Raw genomic sequence first — 17759 nt, 5'->3', positions numbered from 1 at the left:
ACACATAGTAAATGAATGGAATTGAGAGCCCAGAAATAAGCCCTCACATTTATGGTCAATTGATTTCCAACAGAGGTGCCAAGACAATCCAATGAGAAAGAATAGTCTTTTCAACAAATGGTACTGGGACAACTGGTTTAGCCACATGCGAAAGAATGAAGGTGGATCCCTACTCACACCACATACAAAAATTAACTCAAAAATGAATCAAAGACCTCGGGGCCAGCCCAGTGGCATAGCAGTCAAGTCACGTGATCTGCTTCAGCAGCCCACGGTTTGCAGGTTTGGATCCCTGGCGAGGATCTACCTACCAATTATCAAGCCATGCTGTGGCGGTGTCCCATATAAAGTAGAGTAAGATGGGCACGGATGTTAGCCCAGGGCCAATCTTCCTTAGCAAAAAAGAGGAGGATTGGCAACAGATGTTAGCTCAGGGCTAATCTTCCTCAAAAAAAAAATGAATCAAAGACCTAAATATAAACCTAAAACTATAAAATTCTAAGAAAAAACCATAGGCATAAATCTTCAGGACCTTGGGTTAAGCAATGGTTTCTTAGTTTTGACACCAAGAGCACAAGTGACAAAATAAAAAATAAATTGGACATCAAAATTTAAAAATTTGTGCTTTTAAGGATACCATCAAGAAAGTGAAGAAAACCATAGAATGGGAGAAAATTTTTGTAAATCACGTATCTGACAAAGGACTTGCATCTAGAATATATAGAAAACTCATAAAAATTCAATAATAAGGAGTGACGTCAGCATCATAGAGGAGTGAGCGCTCCCCTTAGACTCTCCCCTCTAAGATACAACAAAAAGGACATTCATATACTAACAGAGAACATTCACGTAAGACAAAAGATGTCTGAGAGACCCACATAGCCATATGTCTGAAGGTGGAGGTGCTGGACCCGTGGAGGAAGTGGAAGGAGGTAAAGGGGTCTCCTCTTCCTCCCGAATGGCAGCAACCCCAGGAGTGGCACAGCTCTGAGAGAAGAGGGGGGAGGGGCAGTGCTCTGCAGGAACACCTTTGCTCTCCAAGTTCCCTCACAGCCAGTGGGAAAGCCCCACACAGAGATAACTAAGCTATTGCAGGGTGTCATCATCAAGCGAGCACCGCAGGAGACCAGATAGCCAGGGCAGAGCGAGAAGCCCCAGGGGATCACGCAGGCAAAAGAAAGCACCCCTCCTCCCACCTGGTGCTCCAGCTTAGCTGGTTGGCAGACCGCCCAGCCCATGCGTATGACAGAAAAGCAGCAGCTATGAGCAAGCAGGCTGCAGATTGCATTGGGCTCAGAATATATAGCTCTTGACCCCCACCCAGCGGCAGCAGGTAGAAACTGTGACCAGATACTACCACTATGTGGAGGCACAAATCCACACCGTCAAACAGCATGAAAAAATATATTAATACTCCAGACCAGAAGGAAAATGAAAACCACCCACAAATCAATGCTAAAGGCACAGAAATTTATAATTTAAATGACAGATAAGTCAAAACAGCTATCATAAAAAAGACTCAACAAGTTACAAAAAAATACAGATAGTTCAATTAAATCAGGAACTTCTTCACAAAAGAGATTGAAACTATAAAGAAAAACCAATCAGAAATATTGGAGATGATGGGCCGGCCCCGTGGCTTAGCAGTTAAGTGCGCGCGCTCCGCTGCTGGCGGCCCAGGTTCGGATCCCGGGCGCACGCCAACGCACCGCTTCTCTGGCCATGCTGAGACTGCGTCCCACATACAGCAACTAGAAGGATGTGCAACTATGACATACAACTATCTACTGGGGCTTTGGGGGAAAAATAAATAAATAAAATTAAAAAAAGAAATATTGGAGATGAAACACAATAGATGCGATAAAGAAAAATCTGGATTCCCTGAATAACAGAGCTGATATTACGGAGGAGAGAATCAGCAGTCTGGAGAGAGAGGGATTGGCAACAGATGTTAGCTCAGGGCTAATCTTCCTCACCAAAAAAACACAAACAAATAAAAAATCAAAACAAAAAAAACTACACTAAGATGTCACCTTACACCCGTTAGAATGGCCATAATCACCAAGACATAAAAGAACAAATGTTGGAGAGGATGTAGAGAAAATGGAACCTTCAAACACTGCTGGGGGGAATGCAAACTGGTGTAGCCACTATGGATAACAATATGGAGATTTCTCAAAAAATTAAAAGTAGAAATACCATATGACCCAGCTATCCCACTACTAGGTATTTACCCAAAGAACTTGAAATCAACAATTCAAAGAGACTTAAGCACCCCTATGTTCACTGCAGCATTATTCACTATAGCCAAGAAGTGGAAGCAACCCAAGTGCCCATCAACTGATGACTGGATAAAGATGTGGTATAAATATACAATGGAAAACTACTCAGCCATAAAAAAGATAAAATTGTTCCATTTGCAACAACATGGATGGACCTTGAGGGTTTTATGTTAAGCGAAATAAGCCAGACAAACACCATATGATTTCACTCATACGTGGAAGATAAACTAACACACAGTCAAAGAGAACAGTTTAGTGGTTACCAGAGGGGAAGGGGGTTGGGGGATGGGCACAACGGGTGAAGGGGCACATTTATATGGTGACTGACAAACAATAATGTACTACTGAAATTTCACAATGTTATAAACTATTATGACCTCAATTAAAAAATTAAAAATTAAATTTGAAAAAATGATAAGGAGGAAAAATGTTTCATAGTAAACCAAGCACTGATGTTTCTGGAATAAAAAATTCACACACAAAAAAATTCAATAAAAAGACAAATAATCCATTTTAAACTGGACAAAACTTGAATAGATTTTTCTTCAGACAAGATATACAAATAACCAACAAGCATATGAAAAGATGCTTAATATCATTAACCATCAGGGAAATAGGAATCAAAACCACAATGAGATACCAATTCACACCTACTAGGACAGCTATAATCAAAAAGATAAATAATAACATAATAACAAGCAGTGGATATGGAGAAATTGGAACCCTCATAGGCTGCTGATGGTTAGGTAAAATGGTGTAGCCACTTTAGAAAACCTCTGGGCAGTCCTCAAAAAGGTTAAACACAGAGTTATCATATGATCCAGCAATTCCACTCCTAGGTATATACTCAAGAGAAATGAAAACATACATCCTCACAAAAATGTGTACATGAATTTTCATAGCAGCATTGTTGATAATAGCCAAAAAGTTAAAACAACTCAAATGTTGGGTATGTCAATTATATCTCAATAAAACTGTTAATAAAATTATTTCTACTTAAAAAAAGAGGGAAAAGAGAAAATACCTTAAAGATTTTGAAGGTTTTAATAACGAGAAGCAGTTTAAGAACTATAAAACTCAAATAACATTAATCCATATTTCTCAAAACATGTTCCCTGAAACACTTTTTCCCCAAGATGTTCCACAAACATCTACAAACAAAAGCAAGGGTTGTGTGGTCAATTAAATTTGAGAGACTTAGCATAAAGATTCATAAAGCATGTTATTGTACAGTGTAAAGAAGTCCTGTGGTAAAGAAACTTATTTAACTTTGGTTAACCCAACTTTCCCTAAATATAATTGACCAAGGAAACTCATGTGTCCCAATTCCTATTAACAATGCAAAAAATTAGTAATCCATGGAAATTAATTTGGAAAAAAACTGGTTTAACCTATAAGTCTACGGCATAAGACACCTTGGACTTCATTATCCCAGCACCTAACAAATTGTAATGCAATTGTTTATCTATTTATTTCTCAATATTCTCTCCTAGAATTTAGGCTGAGCTGGGCCATCTTGTATATTTGGTTTGCCTTTGTTTCCTCAGGCATAGAACCTGATCCATACATACTAAGAAGTCTATATTTGTGAATGAATAAATGAAAAAATGCATGATAGAACAGTGACTCAACGAAAATACAACCTACCATTCCCTATCTTTCTCTTCTCTTCCCTTCCTAGCATAACTGAGTCAACCCAGTAACTGAGGGCATGAGAGAACATCAGGGAGCTCATATGGGCAATAACAGGATGGGTAATGTATAGAGGTGGCAGGTAAAGAAGGCAGCTGGTGTGGTAGGGAGATTTGTTTCATTTAACAAATAAGTAAACTGAATGAACAAATAAGTAAATATATTGAGAACAATGGGAATCAAATTTTTAACTGACAAAGAAGGTATTTACAAACATAGAAAGGGGAAGGCCTGAAAGAATCTAAGGTGTTGTACTGGAATTGGAACTATCATTATGAACTCATGGTTTTATAATATACAGGCACAGATATAGAAATACTTATAAATGAACATGTGTGTGAATACATATGCACATATACATATATATTTCCCAGCTCTATTTACTGAGAGTTCCTAGAAGCAGCAATACCCCAGTAGCAATGAGTACTCTGGGTGCCTAGATCTTGGTTTCTAAATACTGTCCTTCACTAAGAGGAACTGGAGCTTCTTGGAGAAATGGCTGATTCCAGGGCTGGAGCAGAGAAAGCACAAGGTGAGCTAGAAATATTTTATTATGCCAGAAAGTAAAGAAATGCTCAATGAATAATGGGAACATGTCAAAAGGACACAGGAAAGAGTTCCACTTTCAGCCACGACTGCCTTCCTGCCATAAAAACTTAGAAAACTGGACAAAACATATGAAACAAAGTTCTCAGACAATGGATAACAGGCAATGCGAAACTGTGATCCCTGAGAAAAAGAAGCAAACAAGGTGAACTCCATGGTTGTCCAGACTTTCTGCCTGGAGGGGCTTTCTGCACAACAGTACACAGAAGGAGATCCCAAGCAGAGCATGACAGCCAGCTGATTTAGGAGACAGAGATCAGAGTTTAGAGAGGTTGAAGCAGCTGCGATTTGCAAGGAAGAGTGCCAGAGGATACAGGTCCCATTGTGTCTTTGGCTGAATACTGCTAATCTGGGCACACATAAGTGAGACTCCATGAGAATAGGCAAAGAACAACTAAGGAGAGGATATGACACAATAAAAAATATATATTTGGTCTCTGACCCCAATTCCTGACACAGAGCTCCTAAATCCACTGGAATTTTCTGGGTGATAGGAGTGTCTTTTGTTCTAATGAGGCAACTCTTGGTGGGCTCCTGAATAGCTTCAGGATGGGGACAGAAAGACTAAACCAGGATTAGAAGCTTGGAACTTTCAGCTCCAACCCTTATCATTCGGGGAGGAGAGTGGGGCTAGAGGTTGAATTAATAATTGATCATGCCTATATGATGAAGCCACCATAAAAATCCCTAAACTATGGGGTTCCAAGAGCTTCCAGACTGGTGAACACATACATGTGCCAAAAGAGTGGCACACCCCCCCAAACTCTTCAGAGACAGAAGCTCCTGCACTTGATATCCTTCTGGACCTCACCCTATGTATCTCTTTATCTGGCTATTTATTTGCATCCTTTATAATATCCTTTATAATAAACCAGTAATAGTAAATAAAGTGTTTTCCTGAGTTCTGTGAGCTATTATAGCAAATTATTGAACCTGAGGAATGGATCATGGGAATCTCTGATTTGGAGCCAACTCAGACAACGTAACCAAGTCAGTGGTTAACCTAAGGACCCACTACTTGAGATTGGTGTCTAAAGTTGGGGGCAGTCTTTGGCACTGAACCTTTAACCTGTAGGGTAACTGGTGTCAGAACTGAATTGACTTGTAGGACAATGAGTTGGTGTCCACAGAGAACTGTAGAACAGCTTGATGTAGAAAACCTACACATTTGTTGTCAAAAGTATTGTAAGTAGAGAAACAGTTTTCCTTTAGAGAAGTTATAAACTGAACAATTCCCAGAGCTCACATAAGGCTGGATGATATTCCAGTTCTGACCAGACAAAATGAAGAGACCTTGTTGAACAGCTAGGATATTCAGCTGAGACTCAAGAAGGGTCATGCTTTAGTGGTAGGGCTAAACTAGACCTAAAGGAAAGGCAACTCTAAACCTTCCCTACAAAGCTTAAAAACAAGTATCAAAAGAATCCATCTGATTTACAAATAATTTAACTGCTTACCAAAACTAAACTCTTCTTAAAGGAAGAAAACAAAATCCAAATACTCAGCAACATAATATTCACAATGTCCAGCATCTAATCAAACGTTACTAGAAATGTGAAAAGTAGGAAAAATGTGACTTAAACTGGGAAGAAAAAATTTCAACAGACAGATCCAAAAATGACAGAGATGATGGAATTAGCAGACAAGGACTTTAAAACAGATATTACAAATATATTCAAGAATCTAGGGCCGGCCCCATGGCTTAGTGGTTAAGTGCGTGCGCTCCGCTGCTGGCAGCCCCGGTTTGGATCCCGGGCACGCACGGACGCACCGCTTCTCTGGCCGTGCTGAGGCCGCGTCCCACATACAGCAACTAGAAGGATGTGCAGCTATGACATACAACAATCTACTGGGGCTTTGGAGGGAAAAAATAAATAAATAAAATCTTTAAAAAAAAAAAAAAGAATCTAAAGGAAAACATGAACATGATGAGGAGAGAAATGGAAGACATTAAAAAAAAAACCAAAACGATCTTCTAGAAGTAAAAAATATAATATCTGAAAAATTCCCTAAATGGGATTAGACACTGCAAATTAGAAGCTTAGACACTGCAGAACATTAACAAACTTGAAGACATAGCAAGAGAAAGTATCCAACTGAAGCACAGAGAATAAAGTTTCAATTACACAGGATTAATAAATTCTGGAGATCTAATAGACAACATGGTGACTATAGTTAATAATACTGATTATATACTTGAAATTTGCTAAGAAAGCAGATCTTAAGTGCTCTCATTACACACAAAAAAAGGAAAAGGGAACTATGTGACGTGATAGATATGTTAATTAGCTTGATTGTGGTAATTATTTCATAATGTATATCAAAACATCACATTGTACACATTAAATATATACAATTTTTTTAAATTGAGGTAAAATTAGTATATAACATTATATAAGTTTTAGGTGTACATCATTATAATTTGACATCTGTATACACTGCAAAGTGATCACCACCAAAAGTCTAGTTACCATCTATCAGTATACACTTGATGCCCTTCACCCATTTCACCCACCCCCAACTCCTCTGGTAACCACCAATCTATTCTCTGTATCTATGAGTTTGTTTCTGTTTTGTTTTGTTTGTTCATTTGTTTTATTTCTTTTTGGATTCCACATGAGTGAAATCATACAGTATTTGTTTTTCTCCATCTGACCTATTTTACTTAGCATAACACCCTCAAGGTCCATCCATGTTGTTGCCAATGGCAAGATTTCATTCTTTTTTTTATGGCTGAGTAGTATTCCATTGTGTATATATACCACATCTTCTTTATCCTTTCATCCATCGATGGACACTTAGGTTGTTTCCATATCTTGGCTATTGTAAACAATGCTGCAGTGAACATAGGGATGCCTATATCTTTTTGAATTAGTGTTTTTGTATTCTTCAGATAGATATCCCGAAGTGGAATAGCTGGATCATACGGTACTTCTTAATTTTTTAAGGAATCTCCATACTGTTTTCCATGGTGGCAGCACTAAATATATACAATTTTTATTTGTCAAGTATACCTCAATAAAGCTGAAAAACAAAAACAAACTGAAGCAGAGAGATAGTAAAAAGACGGGAAAAAAAATTAACAGCCTCACTGACCTGTGAAACAATATCAAGTGGTCTTACATGCATATTATTGTAGTCCCAGAAAGAGAGCAGGATAATATTTGAAGAAATATGACTAAAAACATTCCAATTTGATGGAAGCTATAATTCCACAGATTCAAGAAGTTCAATGAATTCCAAGCAGTTTAAACAACAAAACTCCAAGACACACCATAATCAAATTACTAGAAACCCACAATAAAGAGAAAATCCTAAAAGCCGCCAAAGAAAAAAAGATACATTACATACACGACTACAAGAATGACTACTGACTTCCCATCAGAAACAATGCAAGAAGATAAGTAAACAACTCTTTTAAGATGATCGGAGAAAAAAAGTAACCTAAAATTCTATCCTCAGCAAAATACCTTTCAAAAACAAGGTGGAAAAAAAGAGTTTCAGAAAATGAAAGCTAAGAGAATCACTGCCAGCAGACTAGCACTAAAATAAATATTAAGTTAGTTCCACAGGCTAAGAGACAATGATATGAGACAGAAACTTAGTTCTACACAAAAGAATGAATAGAGCTAGAAATGGTAATATGCATAATATCAAAGGTTTTCTCACTAAAAATTTATTTTAAATACAATTGACTGTTTAAGCAAATATAACAACACTGTATTTTTGGGTTTAGGACTTACATAGAAATAAAATGTACAACAATTGCACAAAGGATGGGATGAGGAAATGAAAATATGTTTTTGTAAGTTTCTTACATTAAAAGTGAAGTGGTATGATATTATTTGAAGGTAGATTTGATACATTAAAAATATATATAATGTAAATACATTTAATATATAATGTAAACTCTAACACAACCACAAGAAAAAGGAAACGAGATACAGTTAATTGGACAATAAAAGAGGTAAAATAGAATGCTAAAACAATCAACATGAAGACAGAAAAGAGGGAAAAAAGGGATCAAAGAATAGATTGTATAAATAGAAAAACAGCAAAATAGGAGACTAAAACCCAACCTTATCTACAATTACAGCAAAATCGGAGACTAAAACCTAACCATATCTACAATTACATTACATATAAATAGTAAAAACTCCAAAGACTCCATTTGAAAGTCAGAGACTGTCAAACTGGATTAAAAAACAGACCACACATGGGCCGGCCCAGTGGCTTAGCGGTTAAGTGTGCACGCTCTGCTACTTGCAGCCTGGGTTCGGATCCCGGGCGCGCACCGACGCACTGCTTCGCCGGCCATGCTGAGGCCGTGTCCCACATACAGCAACTAGAAGGATGTGCAACTATGACATACAACTATCTACTGGGGGGCTTTGGGGAAAAAAAAGGAGGAGGATTGGCAATAGATGTTAGCTCAGGGCCGGTCTTCCTCAGCAAAAAAAAAAAAAAACAAAACAGACCACAACTATATCTTATCTTACAAAAGATGCAGTTTGTAAAGACATAGATAGATTTAAAGTAGAAGGAAAGAAAAAGATATACTATGAAAATAGTAATCAAAAGCTAGCTTGACTACATTAATGGTTACATTAATACCAGACAAAGTAGACTTCAGAACAAAGAATATTACCAGAGATAAAGAAAAACATTTCATAACTATAAAAAAATCAATTCATCAAAAAGACACAATAATCTCAATATATACACACTTAACAACAGAGATTCAAAATATGTGAAGCAAAACCTGACAGAATGAAAGGAGAAACAGACAACTTCACAGTTACAGATGGAGATTTCAACACTTCTTTCTTAGTAATTGACACAACAATTGGACAAGTTGGAAAGACCAGGGAAAGCTTGAACAACACTAACCAACTTGACCAACCTTCTATTAATTGACATTAATAGAAGACTACACTCAACAACAGCAGAATACAAATTCTTTTCAGGTGTACATGAAACATTTCCCAAGACAGAAATCTTTCAAAGTATGCTCTTTCATCAAATGGAATTAAATTAGAAATCAATAAATCTCCAAATATTTTGAAGTTAAATAACATATTTCTAACAACCCACTGGTCAAAGAGGAAATTACCAGGGAAATAATAAGATATTTTGAGATAAATGCTAATTAAAACACAACATATCAAAATGTGTGTGATGCAATTAAAGCAGTGCTTGAAAACGATTTATAACTTTAAAGGTTTACATCATAGAAAAAGAAAGGTCTAAAATCAATCATCTAAGCTTCCACTTTGAGAATCTAGAAAAAGAAGAGCAAGTTAAACCCAAAACAAACAGAAAAAAAAAAGAGGAACAGAAATCAATGAAATAAAAGATGGATAATCAATAAAAAAAATCAATGACACCAAAAGTTGGTTCTTTGAAAAGAAAAAAGACAGAAAAAACCTATAAATGATCAATATCATGAATGACAGAATGCATATCACTACAGGTCTTACAGACATTAAAAGAATAACAGGATACTACTAAATATTTGAAACCATCCAACCTACCTCTTCGAAGGAATATTTTTCTACAGTATGAAGAGCACCTTGTGTCTCATTCCACCCGCCAATAGAATAGATGCAGTCATTGAGTACAGCCACTCCAAGATATGCTCTCCTGGTTCCCATTGGAGGAAGTGGAGACCAACGCTTGGAAAGTGGATCATAAACTTCAAAAGAACGAAGCTCTATTCCTTCATTGCTGATGCCCCCAACTACATAAATTAAACCTGGAAATGGAATATTTTTGCTCAGATGCTATAGAAAATAGGATATAAATAATTATAAAAAGTAATAGTTGTGATTTAAGTTTGCTATGCTGATGCTATATTTAATGAAGGGCTTATAATATTCTTTAACAGAGAAAATCGACTTCTGTCTAGTTTATCACAGCTCACATTTAAGCATGTTACAAAGAATTAGGGGTATGAATTTAAAGCAGCATTGAATTTCCAAAGAACTTAATGATGCTATAACAAAATAATTTATTAGACAAGCATTTTCCATCTTATTGTCTGCTTGATGATCTCAAGTTCCAGATCCATTGCTGCCACACATAGGTAAAGAAGGAAAGGGACAGGGATTTTTTTCCCCTAAAAAATGTCATGCACTTAAACTGGGAATGATGTGGTCCTATTTGGTGACAGCCTACCTGCTGCTCAGATGGACATAAAATAGAGAACTGAATTTAAATTAGAATAGTTATATGGCTACATTAAGGTAACAGGATCAATTACTAGAGTACAATAGAACGTAATTCACAGAGAGTTCCTTATTAAATGTGATTTGAGGGGCCAGCCCGGTGGCGCAAGCGGTTAAGTGCATGTGCTCTGCTGTGGTGGCCCGGGGTTCACTGGTTCAGATCCCAGGTGTGCAGTGATGCACCGCTTGGCAAGCCACACTGTGGTGGCATCCCATATAAAGTAGAGGAAGATGGGCACAGATGTTGGCCCAGGGCCAGTATTCCTCAGCAAAAAGAGGAAGATTGGCAGATGTTAGCTCAGGGCTGATTTTCCTCATAAATAAATAAATAAATAAATAAATTTGATTTGAAACTAATGGTTCTGACAATCTACAATTTTTTTTTTTTACAGCATAGTTATTATTTTTTTTTTTTATAATTGTATTTATTTATTTTTGTTTTTCCCCAAAGCCCCAGTAGATAGTTGTATGTCATAGCTGCACATCCTTCTGGTTGCTGTATGTGGGACGTGGCCTCAGCATGGCTGGAGAAGCAGTGCGTCGGTGCCCGCCCGGGATCCGAACCCGGGCCGCCAGCAGCAGAGCACACGCACCCAACCACTAACCCACAGGGCCGGCCCCCTACAATTATTTTTGAGTGCCCAGTGTTGTTTCCCATGGTCTAGAGTAGGGAATTATAACTTATAAAGAATGGCATTTTTAAAAACGTGAGCTAAATGTTAGTAAACTTGGATTCTAGCTCCAGCTTTGCCAGTAACCAGCTATGAGAAAAGACAACTCACAACCTTCCTGATCTTTAGCTTCCTCATCTATAAATAAAGGGGTTGAAATAGATAATCTCCAAGATGCCTCTCTAGCTCTATGATTTTAGATGGGAAGATAAAAAGAATAAATATAGGGCCGGCCCCGTGGCTTGGTGGTTAAGTGAGCGCGCTCCACTGCTGGCGACCCGGGTTCGGATCCCGGGCTCGCACCGACGCACTGCTTCTCCGGCCATGCTGAGGCCGCGTCCCACATACAGCAACTAGAAGGATGTGCAGCTATGACACACAACTATCTACTGGGGCTTTGGGGGGAAAAAATAAATAAATAAAATCTTAAAAAAAAAAAAAAAAGAATAAATATAAAACAACTAGAGAACACTGTAATATTAAACAATAGAATATAGTCTGCACCATTTTTGAACATTTTCAATGTTCAAACGTTCAAACATCATAGTTTGAACATTTAAATGCTAGTGGAAATCTGAGAAAGTACTCACAAAGCAGAAAGAACTTGAGCTGGGAACACAGCAGGCTGAGTTGTCATATAACAGGCAGACTGCTTCCTACTCTACAGGTACATATAAATCTGCTCTCCAACTGCACAGAAAATCAGGTTCTATCTGACAGTGCTTACTGACTACCTCTTAGGGTATAGGAGACAATTAAAATAATGTCTGTACACTATTTTAATACACAGTACAACATTTTTCAAATCTGCCATAGCATTATATTCTATGTGGACTGAATCACAATGTACCCTGTTAAAAAAAACTGAAGAAGCCTATAAGAAGAGACTATGAAGACTGTTTTTGATATTCTCTCCCTATTTAGATATACTAAGGCCTGCATAGGACAGAAAATGACAACAATAGATGACAGTTCAAATGCTTATTTTGCTAGTCAGGTATTTTTGCCTATCTTGAATTTAATTCTAGCTTTGTTTATTTTGGAAAAAATTGACTATTTTGGCAATACAGAAATAAAGATACAAGAAGTTAAAAGATATAAGAGGTTGAAAGCAGAACTTCCATACTGTTAGTGTCAATCATTCAATACTAACAGACATAAAATATACTTCTGTGAAAATAAAGCCTCAAGCTCAGTTTTTTAAAAAAATATATTTTCAGGAAAAATATTTTATAAAGCAATTACACCTTGCATTTCACAGCACCCAAAGTAGTAGCGTGACATAGCCATGTTGCCAACTACTTCCCATTTATTTTCATCAGGATCAAATCGTTCAATGGTGTTCCCTATCTCAGCTCCAACCCATCCACCTGTAACCAAACAGAAAAGTTACTTCTGGGATAGACAAATCTTATTCATGAAAACACCTTAGAAAACATCTCATCTGACAACTTCATATCATGGATGATTATCACATGGACCAGAGAAGTTATTTGTCCAGAATCACATGGAAAGTGAGAATCTGTGAGTAGAACTTAGGTCTTTTAACTCTCTGCCTAGTTTTCACTAGAGATTTAAAAAACAAAACAACATGGCCTGCCCAGTGGCGTAGCGGTTAAGTGCGCGCGCTCCACTGTGGCAGCCCAGGTTCGGATCCCAGGCGCGCACTGATGCACTGCTTGTCAAGCCATGCTCTGGCGGCGTCCCATATAAAGTAGAGGAAGATGGGCATGGATGTTGGCCCAGGGCCAGTCTTCCTCAGCAAAAAGAGGAGGATTGGCAGATGTTAGCTCAGGGCTGATCTTCCTCACAAAAAAATAAAAATAAAAAACAAAACAACAACAAAAACTTCAACATATTGCATAGGAAATATGGTATTTTCCAAAACTACCTTCTGAAACAACTTCTGCATATTCAGAATGGTTATCCTAATCATGAGATTTAACTAGTCAGCTAAAGTGCTTCAATGGACAGCTCATCTATATTTTATCTCCATCTCCTTCCAAGAACTCCACATTTGACAATATTCCCCAAGTAATACAATTTTGAGAATAAGGATTTATAAAGCTGATAATCTCATACAGACATACAATACATAATAAAATCATATTTGGGGGGTTTTCAGTCATTATTTTATAAAACTAGGACCATATTATGTACATTTTTATTCATTTTTGTTTGCTCATTCGGCAATACCTCAGGAAAACATCTCCAAGCCATTTGTTAGAGCTATAATTCCTTATTTCACATAGAAAAAAAATTTAGGGTCGGCCCCGTGGCTTGGTGGTTAAGTGCACGCGCTCCGATGCTGGTGGCCCGGGTTCAGATCCCGGGCGCGCACCGAGGCACCACTTCTCCGTCCATCCTGAGGCCGAATCCCACATACAGCAACTAGAAGGATGTGCAGCTATGACATACAACTATCTACTGGGGCTTTGGGGGGAAAAAATAAATAAATAAAATCTTCAAAGTACAAAAAAAAAAAAAAAAAAAATTTATAAAGCAGAAAACATACAAGTTTCTTACGGGACAGAAGGAAAATTTCTAAAGTAATCAGAATCTGATTAAGAAGTTAATAATAAATTTAAATATTAGATATAATTACAATTATAAAATAATATTAGATATAATTACCCAAAGCATAGATAGCCCCATAACACACACAGACTCCTAAGCCACAGCGGGGTTGATTCATTGAAGCTACAGTTGTCCACTGTTTAGTAACTGGATCATAGCATTCAGTACAGTCAAAAATCATTGAATCCTTTTCACCTGAGTTAAATAAAAGAGACATGTATGAGAAAGTTTAGTAATACTAACAGCCTAGAACCATAATACAATATTCAGTAGCATTTCATGTTGTCAGAAATTCAACTATCATGTCCTAGCAAGTGTTATTTTGAATCCACAGCACTGTTATTTATTAAAGTCCACTTAATGAAGCAAAGTCACAATTTTCATATTACCTATTTCTAATTCTACCACCCAAACAATCCATGTAATTTTTAAGGATACAATTTGCATTTTAACACTTCTATATTTTTTCATGTATTATTTTGGACAGCTGACCCTGATACAATTTGAGTTTTAATGTAATCCTTATCTAGCAACAAACAGAAAATAAAAATTTTTAAAAAGATATCACTTAAAATAGAATTTTAAAACATACTATACCTAGGAATAAATCTAATCAAAGATGTACAAGACCTCCATGGATAAAATTTATAAACTTTATTTAGGTAAAATTTTAAATTAAGGTATATCTAAATAAATGAAGAGATGTATTATGTTCATGAATTAGAAGAGTCAATGCAAAGACAATCATCCCCAAACTGATTTACAGATTTAACGCAATCCCAATTAAAAAAAAAAAATTGCTTTCTTTTTTATCGTGTTAAAATATACATAATATTTGCCATCTTAACCATTTTTAAGTGTACAGTTCAGTGATGATAAACACATTCACATGGTTGTACAGCCATCACAACCATCCATCCCCATAACTCTTTTCATCTTGTAAAACTCAATGTCTATACTTATTAAACAATAGGATCCCTTCCTTCCCTCCACCCCGGCAACCACCATTATACTTTCTGTCTTTATGATTTTGACTACTCTAAGTACCTCATATAAGTGGAATCATACAGTATTATTCCTAAAAACAGATTTGATGAACTGATTCTAAAATTTATACAGAAGTACAAAAGGCCTAAAATAGCCAGGCACTCCAAGAAAAGAATAATAAGGAGAAACTGCCCCATCAGACAAGCTTATCAGACTTAAAATAGAGCTATAGCAATTAAGATAGGGATAGTCAGCAAGACCAATGGAACAGAAAAGAAATTCTAGAAACAGATCCACGCATATGATTACTTTATATATGACAGAGTTTGTACTGCAGAGCAGTGGGGAAACAAAAGTCTTTTATGCTGGGATAATTGGTTATACATATGGGGGAAAAATGAAACCACTTCCCTACTCATACTATCCATAAAAACCCAATTCCACGTAGAATACAGACATAAATGTGAATGGCAAAACCACAGAATTTTAGAAAACAATAAACGTATATATCCTCATGACTCAGGAGCAGGGAAGGATTTCTTTAAAAAGATACAAGAGGGCCGGCCCCGTGGCTTAGCGGTTAAGTGCGTGCGCTTCGCTGCCGGCGGCCCAGGTTCGGATCCTGGGTGTGCACCGAGGCACCACTCCTCCAGCCATGCTGAGGCCGCGTCCCACATACAGCAACTAGAAGGATGTGCAGCTATGACAGACAACTATGTACTGGGGCTTAGGGGGAAAAATAAATAAATAAAATCTTTAAAAAGATACAAGAGGGGCGGGCCCCGTGGCTTGGCGGTTAAGTGCGCGCGCTCCGCTGCTGGCGGCCCAGGTTCGGGTCCCGGTCGCGCACCGACGCACCGCTTCTCCGGCCATGCTGAGGCCGCGTCCCACATACAGCAACTAGAAGGATGTGCAGCTATGACATGCGACTATCTACTGGGGCTTTGGGGGGAAAATAAATAAATAAATAAAATCTTTAAAAAAAAAAAAAGATACAAGAAACACTAACCATCAAGGGAAAAAAATAATTCAGTTGGCTACATTAAAATTAAAAACATCTGTTTATCAAAAGATACCATAAAGAAAATAAAAGATGAAGCAGCAGCAGAGTAGGAAAAGATATTTGCAGCACATATAACTTTATGGGGGCCTAGAATCCTGAATGTATACAAAACTCCTACCTTGCAGAAAAGGGTTAACATAGCAGGCCTGAGACTACCTATCCTTAGAAAGGCCTGCTTTCAAGGTTGACCCTTAGTTGGAGTCTGGGAACATGGACAGGAAACAGTTCCCTACAAGGATATAAAAATTTCCCTAAATGATAAGAGTGGTTCACTGTGCCTAACCTGTTTGTACAGACATGTGGTTTATGCTGAATAAAAGCTCTCCTTCTGAGAGTCTGGAATTTTGGTATGTGCTAGGAAGAGAGATCCTATATGACGGGCCTCCAATAAAAACCTGGGGCAATGTGTCTCTAATGAATTGCTCTGACAGACTACACTTCCTACATGCTGTCACAACTCACTGCTGGAGGAATTAAGCACGTCCTGTGTGACTCCATTGGGAGAGGACTCCTGGAAGCTTCAATTGTTTCCTCCAGACTTTACCCCATGCACCTTTTCCCTTCACTGATTTTGTTTTCTAACCTTTCACTGTAATAAATCTTAGGTGTGAGTATAACTACATGCTAAGTCTTGTGAGTCCTTCTAGCAAATCACTGAATCTGGGGGTGGTCTTGAGGACCCCTGACACACCAACAAATTAATAATACAGACGTTTGTTAACGTGGGCCAAAAAACCAAAAAAGTCACTTCCTAAAAGAAGAAATCCAAATGGCCAAATAACAAGGAAAAGTGCTCAATATCATTTCTCATGAGGGAAATGAAAATTAAAACCACAATGAGATATCACTATATTTCCACTAATAGGCAAAAATTTTAAAGTCTGACGATACCAAGAGTTTGTGTAAATAAGTGCAGTGTAAAATAATACAGCCACTTTTGAACACAGTTTTGCATTATCTAGTAAAATTGAAGATCTGAATACTTTATGACCCAGCATTCCACTCCTGGGTATATGAGAGGCCTAAAGAAACTCATGCACAGGGAACCTGTTGATACATACAAGAGTTCCGACAGCAGCATTGTTGTTAATAGTCAAAAGCTGGAAACAATCCAAATGTCTATCAATTATTTAGAATGGCTAAATCAAGTTGGTAACTTAAAACTATACAAATGTCTCACAATAAGAGAATGAATAAATTTTGATACAGTCCATGGTATACAATAGGAAACTGTACAGTAAGAAACAACATGAATAAATCTCAGGAACATAATGTTGGACAAAACAGACCAAGAATACTTACATAATTTATTTAGAGTTCAAAAATAGGCAAACTTAAGTGTATTGCTTAGGAGAGCCTACATAGGTGGTGAAAAGTATAAAGAAACAAAGGGAGGGCCGGCTCCGTGGCTTAGCGGTTAAGTGCACGCGCTCTGATGCTGGCGGCCCGGGTTCGGATCCCGGGCGCGCCCCAGGGCACCGCTTCTCCGTCCAACGCGAGGCCGAGTCCCACGTGCAGCAACTAGAAGGATGTGAACCTATGACATACAGCTATCTGCTGGGGCTTTGGGGGGGAAAAAATGAATAAATAAAATCTTTAAAAAAAAAAAGAAACAAAGGGAAATGATTATCCTAAAAGTTTCTTCAATTATTTA

The 17759-nt window shown here is 37.5% G+C and overlaps 1 protein-coding gene across 6 annotated transcripts in view; it reads right to left on the bottom strand.

The window, feature by feature from the left end:
* The window catches only part of IPP (intracisternal A particle-promoted polypeptide), a 44885-nt gene that overhangs the window by 4752 nt on the left and 22374 nt on the right, over nucleotides 1-17759 (bottom strand). For 3 of the 6 annotated variants that reach the window (XM_004442029.3, XM_087446032.1, XM_087446033.1), the window contains exons 6-8: nucleotides 14113-14250; nucleotides 12726-12848; nucleotides 10115-10335 (exon numbers count right to left, since the gene is read on the bottom strand). In XM_004442029.3, the coding sequence (XP_004442086.1) occupies nucleotides 10115-10335; nucleotides 12726-12848; nucleotides 14113-14250 (482 nt within the window). Of the gene's footprint in view, nucleotides 1-4507; nucleotides 7561-7580; nucleotides 7605-10114; nucleotides 10336-12725; nucleotides 12849-14112; nucleotides 14251-17759 lie in introns of those variants that run through there. The other 3 variants (XM_087446035.1, XM_087446036.1, XM_087446034.1) reach the window with 3 other exon arrangements.

The sequence above is a fragment of the Ceratotherium simum genome, chromosome 22, assembly GCF_057802395.1.
Source record: "Ceratotherium simum simum isolate JZ-2026a chromosome 22, ASM5780239v1, whole genome shotgun sequence".
In the NCBI taxonomy this organism is placed as follows: Eukaryota; Metazoa; Chordata; class Mammalia; order Perissodactyla; family Rhinocerotidae; genus Ceratotherium; species Ceratotherium simum.
The sequence above is the reverse complement of the archived record's forward strand: the minus strand, read 5'-3'. Positions and strand labels throughout refer to the sequence as shown.